General features: G+C 38.7%; 1 protein-coding gene across 1 annotated transcript in view; it reads right to left on the reverse strand.

The window, feature by feature from the left end:
* LOC138820856 (ras-related protein Rab-14) overlaps nucleotides 1-24888 on the reverse strand; it is a 28840-nt gene extending 3952 nt beyond the window's left edge. Inside the window, exons 1-7 of the mRNA XM_070012804.1 lie at nucleotides 24616-24888; nucleotides 13340-13398; nucleotides 12188-12241; nucleotides 10803-10980; nucleotides 4287-4353; nucleotides 650-737; nucleotides 320-350 (exon numbers count right to left, since the gene is read on the reverse strand). Coding sequence (XP_069868905.1) covers nucleotides 320-350; nucleotides 650-737; nucleotides 4287-4353; nucleotides 10803-10980; nucleotides 12188-12241; nucleotides 13340-13391 — 470 coding nt within the window. The 5' untranslated portion in view covers nucleotides 13392-13398; nucleotides 24616-24888. The remainder of the gene's footprint in view (nucleotides 1-319; nucleotides 351-649; nucleotides 738-4286; nucleotides 4354-10802; nucleotides 10981-12187; nucleotides 12242-13339; nucleotides 13399-24615) is intronic.
* Nucleotides 24889-25272: the final 384 nt, after the last annotated feature.

A 25272-nucleotide genomic window follows, 5' to 3' on the forward strand; every position in this document is an offset into this window, starting at 1 on the left:
CCTCAGATCCCAGCCTCCTGACTAGCCAGGATTACAGGCATGAGCCACCGGCGCCTGGCTTCAATGTATAATTTTTAAGTAACAAAAACAAGTCACATTATTTTGAAACAAGAATAGGAAGAGATGTCTGATTATTCTTCCTGTCCTAAGTATTATATATGTACATAAGATAAAGTATATATTACACATATACATGTAACACAGACATGTTTTATATATATATATATAACATGCTATATATATGTATACCCATATGTATATATGTATAGCTCTACTTTTAGAAACAATATAACTGAAACATACAGTCCAGCAAACTTACGTTTTTGCACTTGCCTCGAGGAACAATAAGCCTAAAAATAAAATCCAAACTATAATTAGAACATTTCAGAATAATTCACAAGAACATTCCCTTAGAACTATCTACAAGCTGTCAGTGCCCCTACCACGGTATTTATAAGAGCATGTAATTCTGAAGTATAGGACCTCTCATGAGATAATTATATTCTTCCTGAGTCTCATAAACATATTTTATCCCTCCAATACTGGAATTTTTGAATTTATATATTTTTAATTGTCAAATAATCTATAGTATTGAAATCCTACCTTTTCTCAGAAACCCTCCCAAGTATGACCATTAAAAGAAACCCACCGTTTTCTTCAGCAAACTGTTTGGCTTCTTCATATGTAACATCTCTCTGTGCCTCCAAATCTGCTTTATTTCCTATGAGAATTATTACCTAGTTTGTGATCAAAAGAAAGATACTTTAAAACAAGGAACCATTTTAAATCAAACATGTAAATTCTCAGATTCAAAACTACTGACCAAACAAAAGCACAACTGAGTTCAAAAAGGAATCAAAGAATTAGCATTATCTGCAACTACAGAAGCATAAAGGCACCTTAGCAATGACAATCTTTCAGTAAAGAATGGTCATTTTTTTCTAGTGAGTGATCCCCATATGGTCTCTATTGGCAATTTTTGCTGTTGCTTTTATATTCCCTTAAAAATTAACTGGAGGCTCACATCTGTAATCCTAGCTACGCAGGAGACTGAGATCTGAGGATCATGATTCAAAGCCAGCCCAGGCAGGAAAGTCCATGAGACTCTTATCTCCAATAAACCACTAGAAAATTGGAAGTGGCACTGTGGCTCAAGTGGTAGAGCGCTCACTTTGCGCTGAAGAGTGCAGGGACAGCACCCAAGCCCAGGGTTCAAGCCCTATGACCGACAAAAAAAAAAAAAAAAAGAGAAAAAATGTAAAAACATTCTTGGTTTTGCGAATCATTAAAAAGCAGACTATGGGTTAAATACTGCCCACAGATTATAGTTATTATACAAATGGTCTAGGGCAAAGAATATCTGAGTGAGATTAGCTAAGGGAATCCATAAAAAGCCTACAATTAAGCCTGAATTGTATAAACATGAACACTACTGGGGAAGACATTTCAGGGCTTTCATCTAAAAGGTCAACTTGGGACCCTTAGGACATTAAAGCAAACACTAGTTCAACTCCTTCAGGCTACAGGCAAAGAAATTAAAGCTCAAAAGACAAACAGACTTGCTACCAAGGTAACTTAGGAAGAGTCAGTGGTACAAATACATTAGAACCCAGGGAGGAAATCCAAACTGACCTACAAAGAAGTGTCTACCCTACAATATCCCAAGCAGGAATAAGCTTATAGCAACATACTATGTACTTTCATTGGGGAAGGGGAGAACTGGGAATGTGGATGAGAGCAAATCTTCAAAGGATTCAAATTCAGGGCGCGCGCGCGCGTGCGTGCGTGCGTGCGTGCGTGCGTGCGTGCGTGCGTGTGTGTGTGTGTGTGTGTGCGTGCTTTGGAATCATCAATGTAAATTATACCAAATTATACCAAAATTAAATGTGTGTGTGTGTATGTGTGTCTGTCTCTCTCTGCTTTGGAATCATCAATGTAAATTATACCAAATTATACCAAAATTAAAGAGTGTTATAGTTTTTTTAAGAAAAAAGGAAGTAGCCTTGGAAAATCACAAAGTATTTGGCCTTTACTTAGGAGAAGGGAAGATGTATGGATAAACTGTTTATGTGTTTGTGTGTTATCTCTGCACAACCTACCCTTCTCTTCCAACCAGATATAGCTGGTTTCTATCTTGTTCTTCCAGACAGAAATGGATTGCTTTAATTCAAAGGTGCTTCTACCATCAAATTTTTGTGTCTATAAATTTATAGCACTAGTGAACTAAATAATCATTTGACCTGAATATAAATCTTTTGAAAGAATATGTTAAGTAGTATAACACAAGTGAGCATTCTTCAATCAGTATGATCCAGTACCCACTGAAAAGGGAGAGTTACTCCTATACAGTTTATTAAAGAAGAAAATAATGACACTTAAATGACAAAGGCCTAGTAAAGGACCATTATAAAACAGGTACTCAAAAGAAGAAATACTGCCTCCTGGGGCAAGGGTGTAGCTCAGTGGTAGAGCATGCTGCCTAGGAGGCACAAAGTCCTGGGTTCAAGTCCCAGAACATCCCACCCCAAGAGTAAAATCCCAATTCCTTACAAATTTCCAAACCAAATTTCCCACTTCCTTCAAAGGTGAGAGATAATGTGGCATAGCATAGTATAAAAGATAGGTTCAATGTATAGGAAGAAAATGAGAAACCAAAGGTAACTATAGAGATATTTGCGCTGGACCTCAAAGTTTTTTTTCTTCTGAAGAGCTGGTATATTTCAGAGTATAAAATGAGGCAGGAGTGACAGAACTAATATTTTTACAACAGTTTTCCATGGGCCTTCTACAATGAATATTATTTAATGTCTTACTTATATATAAATTCTGCAGAAACTATGACAGGTCTGATGTACCTTTAAGCATGTCCAAAGATAACAACTGACCTAACTGCAATATAATTGCAAAACCAGGAAACAAGTATAATCTATAGCAGCTCTCATGTGTGAGACTTGCAAAAGGGTAATTCTAAAAGTTTTGTCACCAGCATAGTTATCTGTCACTGGTCTGGCCCACCTAGTTTATAATCATACAATCTGCAATTTTCTTTAACTCAGCATAATGCCTTAGATGTGTCTAAGTTGTTGCGTGTGTCTACAGTTCATCGGTATGTGTGTGACTACCTGTTTTCCAGGGTATAGAGGCATACATTATTTCACTTGCACCTGCCCATGGCCAGCTGGACTGCTTTCAGCATTTGGCTATTCATCCACAGGTTATTGTACAAAAGTGGGTTTAGTATAAAAATGGAAGCAGAGTTCCAGGCACTGCTGCTGGTGTATACTGTTAACTGAATTTTAATTATGATTAGACTGCTGTTCCCTAGTAAAGCAAATCTTACCACTGACTGTATGTCAACTTGGCTTCTGCTAGGCTCTGGGACATACTAGGCTTGGTCTTTAAAAAGCCCAGTCAGCCACAGCTCAATGGTGGTTCCCCATTGTTCCTGGAATACCCTCCAATTACCTGATAGAAGCTTGCTCCAACTTCAGGCTAATACTCCACCAGCCTGTAAAACTGACTTCTCCAGCCGACCCTGCTCACCCTGTGCTTAGTGCACTCCACGTTAACTCATTTTCAGTCTGCTTTGCAGCACAGTTATCTGTACACCTGCTGGTTCTTTCTCTCCCTCGTCAACTATAACCTCTCAGGGACTAAGGACATGGGTTCATCTTTGTGTACTGCAAAGTCTAGTATGGTAGCGAGATCATTAAAATCTCAATATGTCTTCTTAGTTAAGAAGTTTATTTTTTAAAGCATGCAAAATACCTTTTATTTTTAATTAAAATTTTATTAAATATAAATTCACATGCAGTTGAAATTGAGTTAATTACAAATTCACATGAAGTTAAAGAACTAACAGATCTCTTGTGTTTTCCCCAGTTCTCTCTGACACTAACAATTCATAAAATGATTGCAGAATTCTTATAAGATTACAATCTCCACTTAATATGAGATTATCACCCCATTCATAAATGATTTCATTTTAAACCATAAATATAATAAAAATCAAACACAGTAAAATGATAAACTTGAAACAAGAATTGAAAAATGTGTTTTCGTCAGTTAATATAAAAATAAAATCAAGGTAACTGGGAATGGGGACATAGCTCATTAGTAGACTCTACAATGCATAAAGCCATAGGTTCCATCCCCAGCACTACAGAAAATATAAAAATAAAAACTAAAGATATAGTATCTCATCCATAACACTCAAATACTCAAATCTCACAAGGAGGAGGCTGTGCTGTCTGAGTTTTTGTATAGTAATATGTCATTTCACTTACAGTATTTGGATTGGTGAGATTCCTTGCATCTGTCAACCAGCTGCTTAAGTGGTTATATGTACTTCTTCTGTAAAAATCAAATTTTAAATCTGTTGACTTCTACATACAATTACCATTAAAACAGAAAAAATAAAAGTTACAATATGGCCAAGCAAGGTGGCATGCACTTGTAATCCCAGCAATTGGAAAGTTAAGGCAGGAAGATGGCTAAGTTTGAAGCTATATCTAACAAGTGGCTACATAAGACCCTGTCTAAAACAAAATGCACATATATACACACATAGTCTTATACATTAATCAACAGATCTTAAGTATATTATTTTTATTTTGACTGGTTTCTCTGAAGGAAACGTGAAACTTCAAAATTTTGAGAAAACATTTTAGACACAGTCTAGCTTTGCAGTGCCATGAGGCCTGGGCTGGCTTCAAATCTCAATTATCCCAAGTGCTGAAATTACAATTACACACCACATCTGGCCTCAAACTCATTTTTTAAGTAACACAGTATTCAACAACTATGTGAATGACATGTTTGAAGTAAGCTGTTTACATATAAACAGATCAGTAAGTAAGCTAGGAACATAGAACTGACTTTAAAAAGTCTAAATCAGAGCCAGGTGCCAACAGGTCACACTTACAATACTGGCTACTCAGGAATCTGAGATATGAGGATTGCAGTTTGAAGCCAGCCAGGTCAGGAAAGTCCATTAGATGATTATCTCCAATTAACCCTCCAAAAGCTGGAAGTAAAGCTGTGGCTCAAATAGTAAAACTCTAGCCTTGAGCAAAAAATAAAGCTCAGAGATAGTGCCCAGGCCCCATGTTCAAAGCCCCAGGACCAGCATGGAAAAAAAAAATCTAAATGAAGATTTTCAATCTCAGAGTTGAAATTAGCAGTATTTTGAAATCATCCAGATTTTCAACCACAGAATGGAGACAAAGTATACTAAGTTGCTAAGCCAATGATACACTCAATGGGAAACATGTTTGCTTCTGCCTTCAAATTTTAATTTTAACCAGAAATCAAGATTTTAAACTTCATTAAAAATCAAGATTAAAGTTATTTTTTCTTTTTCTTACTATGAAACCCAGGCTGGCCTTAAACTCATGATTCTCTTGTCTGGAATTACAGGTATATGTTACTACACTCAGCTTAATAATAAAAAGTACACTCAGCATGAAAAGTAAATAATCTCACTGGAAATTCAGAAAGGAAGTTTATACTAACCTGGCACTCTCATTTACCTCACAGTTAAATTATTTGGAGACTGAGACTATGCAATCTCTAATTTCTCTACTCAAGATGTTACACACTTGTCATCTGCACTAGTCAAGTCAGCCCAAAGACATCAAATCCAAATGTAAATAATTTATAACAGTTAATCTTTCAAGTGTTTTACTTAACACAGGATTTACTGGGGTATTAATAACTGCATTTCTGATTAATAATATCTTTGACTTTTGATAGGCTTAATTAGAATGTAAAACTCATCCTACAACTGAGGAATACCTGTAATACACAGTATTATACAAAATAAAATCAACCAAAGGGATAAAGTTTTTAAAGATAAAAATATTTCTACTTTACATATTCACAGAGCATTATGTATATCTTCCTCACTTAATAAGTGTCTAAAATAAGCAGATGCCCATAAACACATGAATATCACTGAAGTATGGCTCAGGTGATAAAGTGCTTTTTAAGCTAGAACAAGGCCCTGAATTCAAAACCCAGTGTGAGGGGTAAGGATGGGGATTGGGGTGAGAGGAGAGCCCACAGGCTGGGCCCAGGGCTCATTCCTTGAATCCCAGCTATACAGGTGAAAATTTAAAAAGTCATGGTCATAGGCCAAATGAGGCAAAATGTTAGCAATCTTCCTCCTCAAGCAACAAGCACAGTGGCATGTGCATATAAACCCCAACTATAGAGTCTTGAGAAGGAAGATTGAGGTCCATGGCTGACTCTACTCAAACCTATCAGATCCTTTCCACAAAAAATAGCTAAAGAAAAAAAAGGGCTAGCTCAAGTGGTAGAGTGCCTGCCTAGCTCAAAGGTACTGAATTCAAATCTCAATACTCCTCCAACCCCCAACCCAGCAAAAGCACAAGCTATAACTCCCATGATTCACTGTCCAAATCTGTAGTACTGGCATGCCTTGATAATACAAGTACAAACATGTTTTACTTCTTGCACAATAATTAGCTAAGTCCAAACATATTGATTTTGATAAAATTTAAAAGGGCAAAGCTGGCCAGGTACTGATGGCTCACTAGCTACTCAGGAGGCTGAGATCTGAGGATCATGGTTCAAAGCCAGCCCAGGCAGTAAAGTCCATGAGACTCTTATCTCCAATTATCCACCAGAAAACCACAAGTGGCCTGTGGCGCAAAGTGGTAGGGCGCTAGCCTTGAGCAAAAGAGTTCAAGGCCCTGAGTTCAAGCCCCACAACCCCCCCCAAAAAATCATTATAATATATAGTATCATTCCATTATTCACTAATTTGCAATATTAATGCTTTAAAAAAAAGGCTACCAACTTTGGGTTGGTAGATCAGATTAAACTGACTCAACAAAACAATTGTTAAAACCTTTGCTGTCATTTTAGAAAAGTGCCCTTGGAATGGATAAACCTGGAAAAGTTTTTAAGTCAGGCTCAGAGAGACAAAGGGTGCATGTCTTCTTTCCTATGTGGAGGTTAGATCTAAAATACAATCATATATGAAAACACATCCAGAGCCATAGTCTTATATGCATGAACAAAACGGACTAAAGAATAATATATGCAGGGGTGGATTCTCATAGTGTAAACCCTTTTGAACAAGAAACAGCTTAACCAAATGAATACTAGGACGCTGAAATGCGCACCTGATCTGGTGGAGTGAGGCTTTAAGAGAGGAGGCAGACAAATAGAGGAAAAGGGGGCAATTCAAGACATACTATTCGATGTACACATGTGAAAATGGCATTAGAAAGCAAGGGGAAAAGAAAAGTAAAGGAGGAAAGGAAAGGGAGGAGAGAAGAGGAGCACTGTAATGACTGCAGTTGAATGGCAAGTTTTACTTTATTTTATTTTTTTGGGGGGGTCCGGTCGTGGGGCCTGAACTCTGGGCCTGGGCACTGTCCCTCAGTTCTTCAACTCAAGGCTAGCACTCTACCACTTGAGCCACAGCGCCACTTCCAGCTTTTTTCTTTTTGCTTATGTGGTGCTGAGGAACTGAACCCAGAGCCTCAGGCATGCAAGGCAAGCGCTCTACCACTGAGCCACCTTCCCAGCCCACTGGGAAGTTTTATTAAAGCAAGAATTTGAAAGTTTGCAAAATGTCAAGGATTAATAATGGAAAAAATGGGGGAGAGGGTCTTAACTCCAATATCAATTGTCACTATAAAGTGCCAGAATTAAGAAAGCATGTTTATAAAGCATGAAATACCTTTCTTTTCAACAAGTTATATTGAGACATGATGAATACACAATATTACCATTTTAAAGTATATAATTTAGCTGTTGTTTTATACTCACAAAGCTGGGAGCTGATCATCACTATCGAATTCTAGAACATTTACAGGACCACAAAGACACAAATCCTGAACCCATTAACTCCTCGTGTGTTGCAATTCTGTCCACCACAGATTTGCTTATTCTGTATATGTCATGTCATAACCAGAATCATATGTTATGTGGCCTTTGATGCCTGGTTTAATTCAGCATAATTTCTCAATCTATCTATATCATATATCATTCTACTTCATTCCTTTTTATAGCAAAAAAATATTTCATCATATGGATATACTCCACTGTTCATCAGATTATGGACATTCCTATTCAACTATTTCCATCCAAAGTACTTTTTTTAAAATTGTGATTAAGTGATTACATAATTTCCCAAATTTCATAGTATTGTGGAATAATGATGCTCATTTAAAGTCACAAGCTCATTCTAACTTTCCTGGAGCAAATTGTCTATCACGGTCTCTAATATATAACCGTGTACACATATACACCATATATGTTATCAGCAGCATGGGGATATTTAGTAGTGGTCCAACCAGATGAGTGGAAGTTCTTTGTTTCTTAAGTCCTGTTAATTTTGTCTTACCACCTAACATTGTGCATCCAAAGTACTTTTGAAGACTTAAATAGACACAAATTTTACCACAGTACTACTATGCTTACAGGGTATGTTTAAAACCAAAAGCCAATTACATTGTAAGCACAGATTATCACATTTAAATTTAATGCACAGAGCTTTTAACGACATTAAATCTTCAGGAACATAGAACCTATAAAATGAGACAGCTCAGTATAGATGGCCAGATTCTTCAACAGTCACAATGCCACTGGCTGACCCTGTCACCAATGACCCACTGCCATGAAGAAGATTAACACTTGTTTCACCCAAGGCCATCCAGTTATACAAATATGCTGAAGCTTTATATACTGTAATTATAGTCAACCACTGATCTTTATTCTTTTGTTGTTGGTGGTGGTGGTTGTGGGGGTTGAACTCTGGGCCTGGGCGCTGTCCCTCAGCTCTTCTGCTCAAGGTTAGCACTCTACCACTAGAGCCACAGTGCCACTTCTGGCTTTTTCTGTTTATGTGGTGCTGAGTAATCGAACCCAGGACCTCATGCAAGCAAGGCAAGCACTCTACCACTCAACTTCACAGCCCCTGATCTTTATTCTTTACTGAAAGTGGCTTCCTTAATAAAAACTTAGGAAACTGCCAAATTAAAGTTAAACAGTAAATTTCTTTTTTATTTTTTGTCGGTTGTGGGGCTTGAACTCTGGGCTTGGGCACTGTCCCTTAGTAGTAGCGCTCTACTACTTGAGCCACAGCCCCACTTCCAGCTTTTTCTATTTATATGGTGCTGAGGAATAGAACCTAGGGCCTTATGCATGCTAGGCAAGCACTCTACCATTGAGCCACCTTCCCAGCCCAGTAAATTTCTTTACTATAGAAATAGTCATAATATACCAATATGCCCTATAACTCTTTTTTTTTTGGGGGGGGGTGTCCGGTTGTGGGGCCTGAACTCTGGGCCTGGGCACTGTCCCTCAGCTCTTCAGCTCAAGGCTAGCGCTCTACCACTTGAGCCACAGTGCCACTTCCGGCTTTTTTCTTTTTGCTTATATGGTGCTGAGGAATCGAACCCAGGGCCTCAGGCATGCAAGGCAAGCGCTCTACCACTGAGTCAACTTCCCAGCCCGCCCTGTGACTCTTAAGGAGAAAATAATGTAAAGAATTTACCAAACAAAAATATACTTCAAAGTAATAATAAACATGGCTCCCCTCGCTAGAGAGAGTCACGCTACTTTTGACTGGTGCTTCCCATCAACGTGAAAGGTGATCCAGTTCATTTTCTAGCTCATTGAACAATCACAGGGTACAAGAGGCACATATATCCATGTTCTCCAGTCAAACCTTTTTCTTTCATCTTTTGGGGGAGTAATACTGGTTTTAGGCTCAGGACCTGAGCTCTGTAAGCAGGTGGTTGCTCTACCATTTCTGCAGCCCTTTTATTGCTTTAGTTGTTTTTCAAGTTGGGTCTCAAATTTCTGTCAGGGGCTAGCCATCTCCCTACTTATGACCTCCAGAATAACTGACACACAGACTTCATCACCACTCGCAATTTGTTTACATAGGCTCTTTTTGGCCAGGCTGCCTTCTACCCAGTCTTCCCCATTCTGCCTACCAAGTGGCCAGGCTGCCAGGCATGACCACCACGTATGTTATATCAAATGCTTTGAGTTTCCAGAAATAACCATGTTGATATTTTTTTGTGCATGGGGGGGGGCACTGCTGGTACTTAGGGCACTGTCCCTTAGCTTTTTCACTCAATACTGACACTATCATTTGAGCCACACCTCCACTTGCCGGGTTTTGGTGGTTAATTGGAGGTAAGAGTCTCACGAGTTTTCCTGCCTGGGCTGGCTTTGAACCCCAATCTTCCAATCTCAACCTCCTATGTAGCTAGAATTACAGGAATCCACTAGTGCCAGGTACTTGTTGACTAAATTTAATCCTGCTGCATAGTATTTTAAGTATTTTAGGGCAAAAAAGAACTTACATAAATTAATAATTACTCAAGTGTTATATATAAATCACCACCTAACAAAAATCTCAGATATATCAAAAAATAACACCTTTAGTCTGAAAACAAAGCATAATAACTTTTATAGTCCATCATACTAAACTAGCAAAACTTCATAGTGAACTCTGGTTGACTATTTCCAGAAATTTTAACACTAAAAACTGAAGACAGAATGCCTCAGACACATTTGGTATTCGGAATTCTACCCACCATCTCCTAAAGCTTTTCTTCCATCACATCAACTTCAGAAATGAAAGTCAAGTTTTATACAGAATTTAGAGAAACCATACATCCCCAAATAAATTTATTTACAATTATCTAACTACAAACTAAAGAATACCTAAATCAATTTATTTAAAAACCCTCATTGTCCAAAGTAGATTTCTACTCCTAAGTATGAAGGTTGAAAAGTTATTTGCCTCTTACCTAGTAATATCATACACCATAAGTGCACCCGCAGCTCCTCTGTAGTAGCTTCGTGTAACAGCTCTAAATCGCTCCTGTCCTGCTGTATCCCAAATCTGCAGTTTGATTTTTTGGCCACTAACTTCAATTATTCTTGTACCAAATTCAACACCAATTGTGTGAGGACAATCAGCCATAACTGTTAAGGGTAAAAATAATATCCCAATGTTCAGAAAATTCCAAAGACTAGTGGGAGAAAATTCACTGAATAATCCATGACTTTAATATTTGTAGGGGAGGGAAGAGGAGAGACAGCAAAGATCAACAAGAAATGTGACTAGACTAGAAACAGTAAACATTAAATTTTGTAGGCCAAATAGTATCAGTCACAACTACTCAAACCAGCCTGAGGCATAAAAGCAGTTTTAAACAACAAATAAAATAAGCATGGCTGTGTTCCAATAAATGTTACTTACAAAACAAGAAGTGACTAGATTTTGACAACTGGCCAGTTTACTTGCCACTGAATTAAAAATTTTCTAAGTAAAACTCTTAAGAATTGAATAAATTCATCACAATTCCATTACACTATTTAAACCTTCTGGCAATCCTTAACTATTACAATGAACAATGGTCCTGAGATGCTAGGAATCGTTAGTCAAAACTATTATCAATGTCTCAAAGAAAATCACCACATTTAATGTTATTCATATACTGATAAGCCATAAAATAAGTAGTCCTTAAAAAAAAAGAGTAAGTAGTCCTTTCCTCTTAATTAGGTGATATAAAATCTCACTGTTCTTTAAGTACACACACTGATGGATACTTCATAAAGTGTTACATCAAATTTCTGTGCTAAACAGCACAAAAATACCACAGAAATAATTTCAAATATTCTAAAAAATTTCAACTATATCAGTTACAACAAATTGGCCCCTTTCCACTATCACCCAAGAGTTATCTCTGAATCTTTACCAACTAGCTATAAATATAAAAAGAATTTCATTTTAAGTATTTCACATCTACTGATTAGTTGATATGGACTATGCAGAAAATGTCTAATCTATATATCTATAATGAAGAACAAAAGAGATTATTTAAATCTGACTTTATCTTATGCATTTAAAAAATCACTTTATTAAAAAATAAGAAATCCAAACAAGTAAATCAGATTATGTCTCACATATACAAATATATATATATATATATATATATATATATATATATACACACACATACACTGGCAATAATAATCCATTCTACCTGTACATATTTTAAAAATCTGCATCTGAAGATATCAACTCAAATACTGGCAACAGTCATAATCAAATACATAAATATGCTGAAGAAAGCACTTGTTAAAAATAAGTGTAACAATAATGTTTCACCTCACATATTGAACTTACATTTTTTTTCTGTAAACTGATGAAGCAAGCAAGATTTTCCTACTCCCATATCCCCTGTTTAAAGAAAAAAAAAAAAAGGTTCAGGTGGCAATTACATTTCTTTCTCAATTGTATATTCTTATAATCCAATGTAATGATTGCCAAATACTTACCATACCACATCACAAGTTTCTGGGGCAGTTAGAAAACTTGTATTTCCCTCATAATGAATTCAAAAGATAGATCGATTTTCACTAAATACATACCAACTGACCGTTCCTAACTTTTCCCAGTGATAGAAATTGGTTATGAATTATGTTACCAACTGAAAAGTGCTCAGTAACAGAAAAATTATTACAATAATATTTTTTTACTTTAAGTTATTTCAAGCTTGCCTTAACCCCACTCCCTTGGAACTATTTCAGAAGCAAAAGTGTAACAAATGAGGTAGAATATATTTAGCAAGCAAAAATAACAAGTTCAATTTTAGAAGCTTGACTCACTAGGTTCCCTGTTGTAGCTATTTCTTGTAGAATTCCAAAAGAGGAAAAACTATATTATATGGAAACTGTAACAGAATAGATGTCTTCTCTGACTCTGCTGAAACAATTGTAACCCATGGTAAAGAAGTATAACTAAGTTACATGAAGTCAACATTAGAACAATGTTCTAACTTCAAGAACTCACTGAAGAGCAAGTGGGCTTTCAACTGCATTCTCACAATTATGTATAGACAAGTAGCATTAAGATTTAATGGGAACAAAATCTTGAAATTTAAAGGGAAAGCACTAATATTACATTTTATGTACATTCTACAACTTACTCTCTGAATCACACAAAACTCTGCCAATTCTTGGAATCTACTGGGACCTGAAAGAATTTTCATGTTGTTTTTTCATGTTATTTTTGGAATATTTCAGCACTAGTAGGACATTAATCTTATTCCCAGAATTAAAAAGTTTTCCAGACGTCTTCAAGAACAACCAATATCACTTCACTAGTACTTAGCACTATTGCACAAAAGTACCCAAAGCTACAATGCAAAAGGTAGTTTATTAAAGGAGCTTTAAGTTCTGAAATGAGAAAATTACTCACTTCTACAGGACTGGTATATTTAAGTATTAAGAGTAAATGTTTTATATGTCAACAAAAGTGTAAGTTTAATGAACTTACCAATAATAATATATTTAAAGATGTAAGAGTAGTTGTATGGTGCAGTTGCCATGGTGGCACTAGAAACAAAGAAAATGATGTTACTTCAGCAATTTTTAAAACCCACGCAAATTATCTAAACTGACCATCACTATACATTCAAAGAAAATGTAAAGATAAAGCCAGATGTTGGTGGCATATGCTAGTAATTCTAGCTACTCAGGAGGCTGAGATCTGAGGATCTCAAAGCCAGCCTGGGCAGGAAAGTCTGACAGACTCTTATCTCCAATTAACTACCAGAAGTTGTGCTGTGACTTCAATTGATAGAGCACCAGCCTTGAGCAAAAGAGTTTAGGGATAGCACCCAGGCCCTGAGTTCAAGCCCCAATACAGACAGACAGACAGACAGACAGACAGACAGACAGACAGACAGACAGACAGACAGACAGACAGAAAAAGAAAGAAAAGGAAGGGAGGGAGGGAGGGAGGGAGGGAGGGAGGGAGAAAGGAAGGAAGGAAGGAAGGAAGGAAGGAAGGAAGGAAGGAAGGAAGGAAGGAAGGAAGGAAGGAAGGAAGGAAGAAAGAAAGAAAGAAAGAAAGGAAGGAAGGAAGGAAGGAAGGAAGGGAGGGAGGGAGGGAGGGAGGGAGGGAGGGAGGGAGGGAGGGAGGGAGGGAGGGAGGGAGGGAATGTAAAGATGAAACATGAAGCACATAGAGTTCAAATACAATGCTGGTAACAAAGTAAAGTCACATTTCTAAATTGAGCAAAACACATATTCTCTTGAATCAATGTTTCAATATTCTCATACACTATCCACAGAATTTAAAATGTACAAATAACTCTAATGCTTCACTTTATAAAAAATCTAAAAAAAAAATCCAAAAAGAAATGTCATTCTGAAAAGTTTCATGGAAAACCTTCCCCCCCCACTTCAAAGTGATTCTCAGATCTCAGCTTCTTGAGTAGCTATGAGCCACCAGTGCCTTTCTTTCAAAGAAAATCTTTATAAATGCAAATCTTTGTAAATGTAAATTAAACATTATACTTTCTTGGGGCTGGGAAGGTGGCTCAGTGGTAGAGTGCTTGCCTTGCATGCCTGAGGTCCTGGGTTCGATTCCTCAGCACCACATAAGCAAAAAGAAAAAAGCAGGAAGTGGCACTGTGGCTCAAGTGGTAGAGTGCTAGCCTTGAGCTGAAGAGCTGAGGGACAGTGCCCAGGCCCAGAGTTCAGGCCCCACGACCAGACCCAAAAAAATATATATATATATATATATATACTTTCTTTTCCTTTAAGGTCCTTTTCCATTAAATGATCAAGTTACAGGTGGTCTAACTTGTTCAGAATTGTGATTTTTAAACAGGACAGTATAAAAAGTAAGCATCAACTTATAAATATGAAATAACTCCTTTATACTCTAAATCAATAGTAGAGAATCCAAAAAAACAGCAATCATATTTTTTAATTCCAAATCAAATTACTGAAATTAAAATTTTTTCTACAGATTTCTTTTTAAGGTAGGGCAATTATTACTGGCAATTTCATATGTCTCAACAATATAGGACTTTCAGATTAACACATGAATTACCTGCCATATAACACTCTGGTTGAGAAATAATACTATAAAATATACTTTTTGTTGTTTTTGTCAGTTGTGGGGCTTGAACACAGGCTGGACGCTGTCCCTCAGCCTCGTGTGCTCAATCTCTCATTGTCATTGTGCTCTAACACTTGAACCACAGTGCTACTTCCAGTTTTTGAGTAGTTAATTGGAGATAAGGGTCTCACGTATACTTTTTCTGCCTGGGCTGGCTTTGGACCATAATCATCAGATCTCAGCCTCCTAAGTAGGTAGAATTACAGGCGTGAGCCACTGATGCTAGCTAAAATGTACTTTTTTTAACTGCAAAACTTGTAAGTTTATAAAAGATATGCCAAAAGATCACAACTCATTTCTTATAATTGAGCACACCTGACCAAAAGAATTCTCATTTCTGGGTAGGGAGGAATGAAAATATGGTAGAAGAGGTGAATCTGTTCAAAATGTACTATGTGTATGTATGGAAATATCACAGAGCAGCCAAACCATACTACAAATGTATGCTAATCAAAAATTAATCTCAATTCTCTCCTATTTTAACATATTTTAAAAAATTGTAAGGTATATGTTTCTAATTCTAAATATGTGCATATAGTCCCAACTACTCTGGAGATAGAGGCAGAAAGACTGCTTACATTCAGGAAACAGTCTCAAAAAGTCAAAAATCTCTCCAAGTAATCCATGAGGGTTTTGAATACATCAGACACAGTGTTGGGTAGCAGAAAAACAATACTGCTAATAGTTTGTTTTGCTCAGTCTTTATGAAAACAATATTCATTTCTCTTATTATATCAAGACTTTAAACTTTAGTTTACAATATTTTTTAAAAACTGGATTATAGGGGCTGGGAAGGTGGCTCAGTGGTAGAGCACTTGCCTTGCATGCCTGAGGCCCTGGGTTCGATTCCTCAGCACCACATAAGCAAAAAGGAAAAAAGCCAGAAGTGGCGCTGTGGCTCAAGTGGTAGAGCGCTAGCCTTGAGCTGAAGAGCTGAGAGACAGTGCCCAGGCCCAGAGTTAAGGCCCCATGACTGGACCCAAAAAAAAAAAAAACAAAAAAAAACTGGATTATACACAAGCTAGATATTTGATATAATAGAAAAAATTCTTTAATAAGCCTGGCACCAATGGCTTACATCTGTAATCCTCACTACTCAGGAGGCTGAGATATGAGGATCTGTGTTCAAAGCCAGACTGGACAGAACAGTCCATGAGACTCTTTCTCTAGTTAACCACCAGAAAACCAGAAGTAGTGCTGTGGCTTAAAGTTATGGAATGCTAGCTTTGAATAAAAGAGCACAGGGATAATGCCCAGGCCTGGATTTGAAGCCCCACCCCAGCACAAAAAATTCCTTTAGTGAAATTAACACCTAATTATGCACCATATCTCAAATATATAATTTCTATATAATAAAATTTATTAGAAGTGGGCTATAGAAAGAGGGAACAGCTGGTGCTATGCAAAACAAAAGAGATGTACATATCACCCAATGTGAAACAAATAACTGTACTGCAAAGCTCACAGAACTCATAAATGTTATAGATCATGATAGACAATTTATCCCATGAAAGTTAGAATGTGTTTGTGACTTTAACTAAGCATCACTATCCCATAATACTGTGAAATTGGGAAATTATGTAATCACTTAATCACAATAAAGAATTTGAAAGAAAAGAAGTGATCTATAATTTCATGATTACTCTTTAGGGCAGGCTAGCAGGAAGGATATTTATAAAATTATCAAGGAAGAGGAATTATTTTTTTGAGACCAAGTCTTAGGCCCATGCTGGCACCAAATTTGTGATTCTTCTGCCTCAGCCTCCTGACAGTTAGAATAACAAGTGTGTGCAAGGAAATCTTTAATTGTCACTTCACATTTCACTCTACATTGCATTCAGTACAAGTCTTGCTCCACAATGCAGCTTGACATGTTGTAACACACAATCAGTCTCCTACATCATGAAGAACTCCCTTAACCAGTTTTGTTTTTTTTTTTGAGGAGCTTTTCAGGTTAGACCAATTCTAAACACCTAACTTTTGCCTCTTTTCCAAACATTAGTAGGGAATCAAAACTTTTAAGAGATAGATGCCAGGTGTAGTCCTAGCTATTCAGGAGGTTAAGACCTGGAGGATCACAATTCTAAGCCCAGGAAGAGAAGTCTAAGAGACACCATCTCCAAAAACACTAGCAAAAAGCTAGGCTGGATGTGTGGTTCAAGTGGCAGAGCACTGGCCAAGCAAACAAACTGAACAAGTTCAAGCCCCTAATTTTTCCAAAAGAATAAGAACAAAAAAACTTTTAAGATGAATCCGGTCTTAACATCTCAGATGCCAAACCAAAAGCTAAATATAAGGAAAAAAAATTTTTTAATCTTTGATCAAAAATGTTTCTTAAAGTGTCAAACATGGTGGCTCACACCTGTAATCGTAGCTACTTGGAAGGCAGAGATAAGGATGACCCAAGTTTAAGGCTCTCTAGGGCAAAAGACTCCCATCTCAAAAAAATAACTGAGGCTGGTGGCACACACCTGTAAGACCAGCTATGTAGAAAGTGTAAGTAGGAAAAACACAGTCCAGGCTGGCCCAGGTATAATACCCTGAGACACTAATTGAAAAATAACTAAAGCATAAAGGCTGGGGCATGGTTCACTGGTCTAGCAAGCAAAAGACTATGTTTAAAACCCCAGTACGTACACACACACACACACACACACACACACACACACACACACACACACACACACACACACACACACACACACACACACACACACACACACACACACACACCAGTTCTCAAGGGTTATTAACTTCTTCACCTGCACACACACACACACACACACACACACACACACACACACACCACACACACACACCCCAGTTCTCAAGGGTTATTAACTTCTTCACCTGCATTAACTTCTTTTCTGCATGAAAATGGTGAAGACTATTTAACTTTTAACTTTTAATTCCTAAAACTCTTCTCTCCCTATTCAAGGTCAAAGTAATCAGATATCTTCTAATTAGTTTCTCTGCTGTTTTTCCCCTTGATTTTCCTATTTTCTTTCCTTTTGTAACTGACACTGAACTGTATATACACATTGCTTCCTTCTATTTTGGTATGTTAAAATTACAGGGGCTAGGGCTTGGCACAGTGGTAGAGTATGTCATGCACAGTGTTCTGGGTTCAAGCTCCAGCTCAAGCATGTGTACATATATATATGTGTGTGTGTGTATACATATGCATGCACATATGTGTACATATCTACATACATACATACATAAACGCACATACCAATTATGGACTCTAAAAGTCCCAAAATTCAACTTTAAATGCTCTAAAGAATAATCATGCCAGTTGTTGGTGGCTCACACCTATAATCTTAGCTATTCAGGAGGCTGAGATCTGAGGATCACAGTTCAAAGCCAGCTAGGGCAGGAAAGCCCATGGTCTTATCTCTAATTAACCACAAAAAGTGGAGCTGTGGCTCAAAGTGGCAGAGTGCTAACCTTGAGCAAAGAGCTCAGGGACAGTGGCCAGCTCGTCCCCTTCCAAAAAACAGTAATCATGAAATTATAACCCAATTCTAGTTGTACTAACATACTTACTAATTACCACATAAAACATTCATTAATTGAATATCTTCTGAGATAAACCCTAACGCAGAACTAGAGAAAACCATTTTTCTAATTAAATATATTCTCATTGTTCATATACTCAGCCAAAATTGTGTATACAAAGTAGAACTATAATTATGCTTAATATTGCTTTAACAAAGGATTTTTCAACCTTATTTCTTGAGCATGAAACATCAATTTCAAAGAGAGAAATATAATGTTGCCTAACTTTAGGAGAAAAAAACTATTATTTACAGGATTCTGGGAAATCAAATGTCCAAAAATTAGATAAGAAATGGTCTATGGACACATGCTGGTAGTTCATGTCTATGATCCTAGCTACTCAGGAGGCTGAGACCTGAGGATCACGGTGCTAAGCCAACTCAAGACAGGAAAGTCCATGAGACTATTATCTCCAATGAAGTACCAGGAAACTAAAGTGGTGCTGTAGAGTGGTACAGTGCTAGTAGTCTCAAGTGCAAAAAGCTCAGGGACAGAGTTCATGCCCCAAGACTGACCCAAAAAAATTAAAAATAAATAAATAAACTATGTACAGAACAATAATATAACAATAACAGTGATTTATAATTTATCATTAATTAATGGAAGTTTCTTAGGAAAAGGAACATTTAAGAATAAACCAGGTAACTATCTGTACTACTTTTTCCTATGTTATCTTACATAATGTGTGTGTGTGCGCGTGCGCGTGCGCGCACACACACACACACACACACACACACACACACACACACACACACACACACACACACACACACACACACACACACACACACACACACACACACACACACACACACACACACACACACACACACACACACACACACACACAGCAATTCTAGGGCTTAAACTCGGGGCCTAGACACTGTCCCTAAACTTTTTTGCTCAAGGATAGCTTTTTGGAGGTAAGTCTCAAGAGCTTTCCTGCCCAGGCTGGCTTTGAACCACAATCTTCAGACCTCGGCCTCCTAAATAGCTAGAATTACAGGCATGAACTACTGGTGTTCACCCCATCTTATATAGTTCTTAATTCTCACAACTCTGTAAAGTCATCACTGAGATTTGAAAAAATTCACTAATTTGTTCAGTGTTACAAAATTAGTAAGTGGTAGAGCAACAACTTGACCCAAAGACCTGATTCCATGATTTTCCCTACCTAAGGCAGCTTACCAAAGGCATATTCAGAAGACTAACAAATTTCCCAGTACCAAAAGAAAAAAAAATGCCTAAGAACCAACAACTGTATTCTATATTCAAATGGTAGTTCTTCTAAATACTGTGTTTAATACTGGTTGAACCAAGGATTTCTCAACTGTATCTCCTAACATGAAACTACTGAAAAGGTGAAAAATATATTTAATGATGGAGTACGCCAATGCAAAAAACATGAAACATGTTGCTTTCACCTAACAAATTTATGGACATGTTTCTACCTCAGTACATTGAAATCTAAATGGTTATTACTAAACATGCATTAAATCCTATTATGCTAAGAAATGAATACCTGGTCTCCACTTAGTCAATCAGACATCACCCCAAATAAGATTATACAAACATATAAATGATTAGTTTTGAAGGATACCAAAAGACACTTCCATACACATTGCTATAATGCCACATTTTGGGAACCTTATGGGTATTATTTAAACATCTTAAAAATAATCTAGTGTGAGGACCTAGGTTTCATCCCCAGTCCCACAACAATCATAATTTTCCAAATCATCTACTGGATCAGAAATAGTTACCAACAGAAACCAAAGCTTCAGACCAAAGAACAGGTTAAGGCGCATTCAAAACACTATTTTTGATCTCATAAAACTAGAAATAGCCTCTACTTCCATCAACAAAGAAATGACTGAATAAAGTGAACCTTTTTGGATAATGAACTATGAACTAATACGTATGCAGTTCTTTTTGAAAAGTAAATCTATAGACATTGATGTGGAAATATATCCACAATCTTGTTAAGTGAAAAATAAATCATGTTGTAGTTTTGTGAGATGGCATATCTCTTTTTTTTATTCTTTTATTTTTTGTGTTTATGTGGTACCAAGGAATTGAACCCAGAGCCTTATACATTCTAGGCAAACACTCTACCACTAAGCCACATTCCTTGCCCTAGTATATCTCATTTTTAAACACACACTTAAACCCTGTATATACAAACTATGGGAAAAAATACACAACACAACAACCTGTGAAAAATGTATAAGTAGAAAAGGAAAACAAACTAAGTAGAAAAGGAAAACAGTTAATTTTCTTTACTTAGCTCTGCAGTAACATAATGTGCATGTAGTATTTGGCAATAAATTCTAAAATACACAAACTACTGAATCTATACTATGTAAAATATACTATTATTATCTATGTAAGGTTTTACATATAATTTTAATAAATCAGTTTTAAAATAACCAAAAAGAAAAACTACTCATTAGCCAAGTGCAGGAGACTCACACTTGTAATCCTGGCCATTCAGGTTGAGACTACTGGATTTGGGGTCCAATCCAGGCAGACAAATCTAAGAGACTTTCATCTCTAATTAACCAGTAAAAAGTAGGAACTGTATGTGTGGCTCAAGTGGTGGAGCTTCTGCTCTAAGCCAGAGCTCAAGGCCCTGCTTTCAAGTACCAATACCATCATAGAAACTAAAGTTCATAGCATTTCTGACATTGTTTCTGCATTCACTGATAATATGGCTATGAAGCCAACCATACAAATGGCTTCAAAATAACCAACACCCAATAATAGAGGGCATTTTTTCAGTGTTTTTCGGAGTTCAATTCCCTACTGTGTCTGTTAGAAAACTATTTTATTCTATTCCTTAGGACACTGGGTAATTTTTACATAACTGATTCAGGACAACAGGAAAAAAGCAACCCACTAATATTCCTGGTCATCTAAAGTATTATAAGCTTTGACAGTACTTAAGTGATAAGACAACACTGTCTCTTGCCTCCACATAACTCAAGAATAGAAACATTCTGTGCTTACAGGAAAGGAAAAAATGCTACTCGATTTATCAGTCAGATGAATACAAAATTTCTACAGTTAATCTAGTAACTTAATCAAATTGAGTAGTCAATTTCCTTTCCATAACAGTACTATAACCTCTGAAATGCACTCATCCACATTGAAGACAAACAAAAGAAAAAAACAAAACAAGAAACACCTCACTTTTTGAAAGACATTTAATGTCACATTTTTATGTCATCTAATGCAGACAAGAAAAACAGAGCTGGATTTGATTCGTGGGTCAAAATGAAAGGAAAATTCTTCCAGCTAGTTATGGTGGGATGCTAGGAGCAGGAAATAAAAGTACTCCAAAACCTACCTTTGTTCACAGTACATAACAACCAAAACACAAAAACTTCCCACCTACTACTACTGAACCGAATTAGTGAAAATTTTACTGTCAAGATTGCTTTAATAGAATTTAGTGTAGAGAAGAAAAATGTATAAAGACTGACCCAACAAGCTCATCATTGTTGATGCTGGCTGAAAGTTGTATGAATACTCAGTATATACTTTATTTTGTGTTTTATGTTTTGTTTTTCGGGGTTCTGCCACTCCTTGGGGCTTGAACTCAGGGCCCAGGAGCTGTCCGGGAACTTTTGCTCATGGCTGGCACTCTACTACTTGAGCCACAGCTCCATTTCCAGCTGTTTTGGTGGTTAATTGGAGGTAAGAGTCTTAGACTTTCCTGCACAGGCTGGCCTCAAACCACAATCCTCTGATCTCAAACTCAAGACACTAGGATTACAGGCATGAGTCACTGACACCCAGCTTCTGTGTGTGTTTTAAATTATCTGGAATAAAAAAGATTTTTAAAAATAAAACACAGTGTTTCTAGTATCAATGTTTTTAAGTTGTCTCCTGCTGCCTCTAATTTTTAACCATACAAAAATGGTTCCAACTTTTTGAAAAAAGAAAACTCTTACTAGCTGTAATTTTAACACTTTCTTACATACATTATTAAACTCTAAGAACTTGATAGCTATTAACATCATTTTAAAAAACATTCTAAATTCTGTTGCAAAGTTGAACCATGAACAGTTGTAAAATTTAACATGATAAATAAAAAAGTAGCTTTTTAAATGTAAATTTAATTGCAAGAACTTTTTAAAACAGCTACTAGAATCTAAGCCTTCACATCTTTACAAAGTGCCCATTATATAGACCCACTATTTCACACAATCTCTAATCCTATGAAAGTATTTTAGAAATGAAGAAACCAGGTCAGACAAGTGACTTATTCATGTTATATGTTGTATACTACTCAGTGGAGAGATAAGAATAAGGTCCAGGAATAACTAACTACAGGGCTCAAAAGCCATGTTCCTCTCATGCATTCAACAGATATCAACTACCCTTTAAGTGTACCTTAGCAACGTTATAGGCATTGGGACAATAACTATATGCCAAAGCAATGTGCCAAGTGCTTTCTTTAAAACTCACTGAATCCCTGAAACAACTCTTTAAAATGTAGGCACAATTATTCCTTTTATAGTCCTTTAAAGGACTTTGGGTCTGAGAAGTTGGGGAATTGTTTAGGGTCACTTAACTGACAAGTAGTAGTACTGGACAGGGAATCCTAGGCCACAAGACTCCACAACCTAACCAACTCCATACCTCAAGGCAAGAACCAAGTAAACCCATCTAAGCTGAACTTAGAAGGAAAACTTTAGTGGAAAGGCTTGCAGGGAAATAAAAATGAGTTAAGATTATTGCAAGGTCAAATCTATCCTCAATAACTACATCTAAAAGTAGCTAGAACTACTACAATAATGCAACTATTAGCCAACTTTAGTAAAGCAGAAAATAGTAAACTGCAAGAGTTTACCTCTGGGTTCTGACACTTTCTTGCTGGTGGACCAATAGGAAAACACCTGCCCTCTGCATACCTGTTTCTTCACATATAAAATGGAAATACTACCTCTGAAGTTGTGAGGATAAAGATTTAGCTGTATGAAGGCTGACATGAGAAGACCTTAGGTCATAAAAGCGCAATTAGTGGTCAACCCATGAAAACAGGAAAAAAGGAATTAAGTTGCCACTATATACAGAGCCTGTCTGTAACCCCAGTTTAAATGTGAGTGTAGTATGGAATGCACCAGCCACCATGTGAGAGAGGCTTGTTTACAGCATCCTTAGCCTGCTACATTACAACTTCAGGCCTCAGTTTCTCATCCCCGTCCCCTTATAAAATGAGGATAACATAAACTTCTCTCCTACGGCTACATGAGGCAAAGCATTCATGTGTGAGGACACCCGAATCCATTCCTGGCACCACGGTACAGTGCAAACCCTCGAAACATTCGTGTGGCATCTCTTCTTATATTCTAGAAACGCCCAAACTTTTTTTTTTTTCCTCTTTATTATCTCTACACGTTATGTAGTTTCTGGGCCTTCGAGGGTGATCACAGGGGGAACTCACTAACACCAGAAGCTCACAAGCATGGAGCCACCAACCCTGTCCCCAAGAAGGTGTGTGGGGGGGAGGGGGGGTCCACGGACTGACTACCGACAGCGACAAGGGCAAGGGCACCGGGGCTAGTCCGAGATGCCGGCGAAGCTGCGAGGTGCTAACTGCTGCCTTTTTGTATTCGGGGACCGATGCGGCTTTGCGGGGTGGCAACGCCACGTCGGGGGCTCCCGGGTGACCAGACGGTGCGGCACGCGTGGGTAAACACTGCGGGGGTGGTCTGCCGGCGCGGGCCCGGGCGGCGGCGGCGGCAAGGGGCCTGTGGAGGCCGCGCCGGAGAGAGGCGGGGAAGGCGAGGCCGGAACACACCCTTCCCGCAGCCTCGGGGCCCTCCGCCGGCCCGGGTGCACGAGGGGGCCGCCGGGAAGGTGCAGGGGAGGGACCCAGGAGCCCCCCGGCACGACGTCCTGTCAGGCCCGCCGACCCCCGGGCTCGGCGCCGCGGCCTGCGTGGCCTGGCCCGGGGCGCCGCCCGCTTGCCTCCAGGCGCGCCACCGCGGCCCGTCGGCGAGGCCGGACGCCGGGGCCGGGGCCGCGGCCGGGACCCGGGCCGGTCGGACACTGCGGAAGGCCCGGGTTACCTGGGGGGTTGCTGGTGGCTGGGCAGCTTTCCGGGAGGGAGGGGGGCTTCAGGACGAGGAAGACGAGTGCGGACGCGGCGGGAGAGGGAAGGGGGGCGGTCGGCCGAGGCCCCGGCAGGGAGGCGGACTAGCCCGGAGGTGCAGACGGCGCCAGCGGCGGCAGGAGCGGTGTCGGCGGCGAAAGCTCCTGCGGTTCCCTCAGGATCTTCCTCGGGCTGGTCCAAGATGGCGGCGCTCCCTGCACAGGGTTTCCTGTCACCCTCGCAATGGGCCGGACCACAAAAGAAGGGGGGGAGGATGCGTGCGCAGCTGACGGAGCCCGGAAGAGGGTGGCGGAGGCCGGCCTGGTGGCCACGCCCCTTCCTCGGTCCTCCCCCCCCCCTCTGGTCCCTCCGCGCCGCCGCCGAGACCCGCCCACTTTGGCGCTGGCGCCCAAAGGGGCGGGGAAAGCGCCGGACGCGTGCGCAATCGCGTGTCCTCGAGGGCTAGTGGGTGTTACTGCGCAGGCTCGTGCAGATCCTCGGGAGGGTGCGTCTGTTTTAGGGTTGTTGCTGTTGGAGACTTAAACTAGGTTGAATGTCAGCAACTGCTTCTTAGTGGGCTTGGCTTTCATCATGTACTGGCATGCACTCAACATGTATGAGCTGATCGCTCGCA

The sequence above is a fragment of the Dipodomys merriami genome, unplaced genomic scaffold, assembly GCF_024711535.1.
Source record: "Dipodomys merriami isolate MVZ:Mamm:240054 unplaced genomic scaffold, mDipMer1.0.p SCAF_11, whole genome shotgun sequence".
NCBI classification, from domain to species: domain Eukaryota; kingdom Metazoa; phylum Chordata; class Mammalia; order Rodentia; family Heteromyidae; genus Dipodomys; species Dipodomys merriami.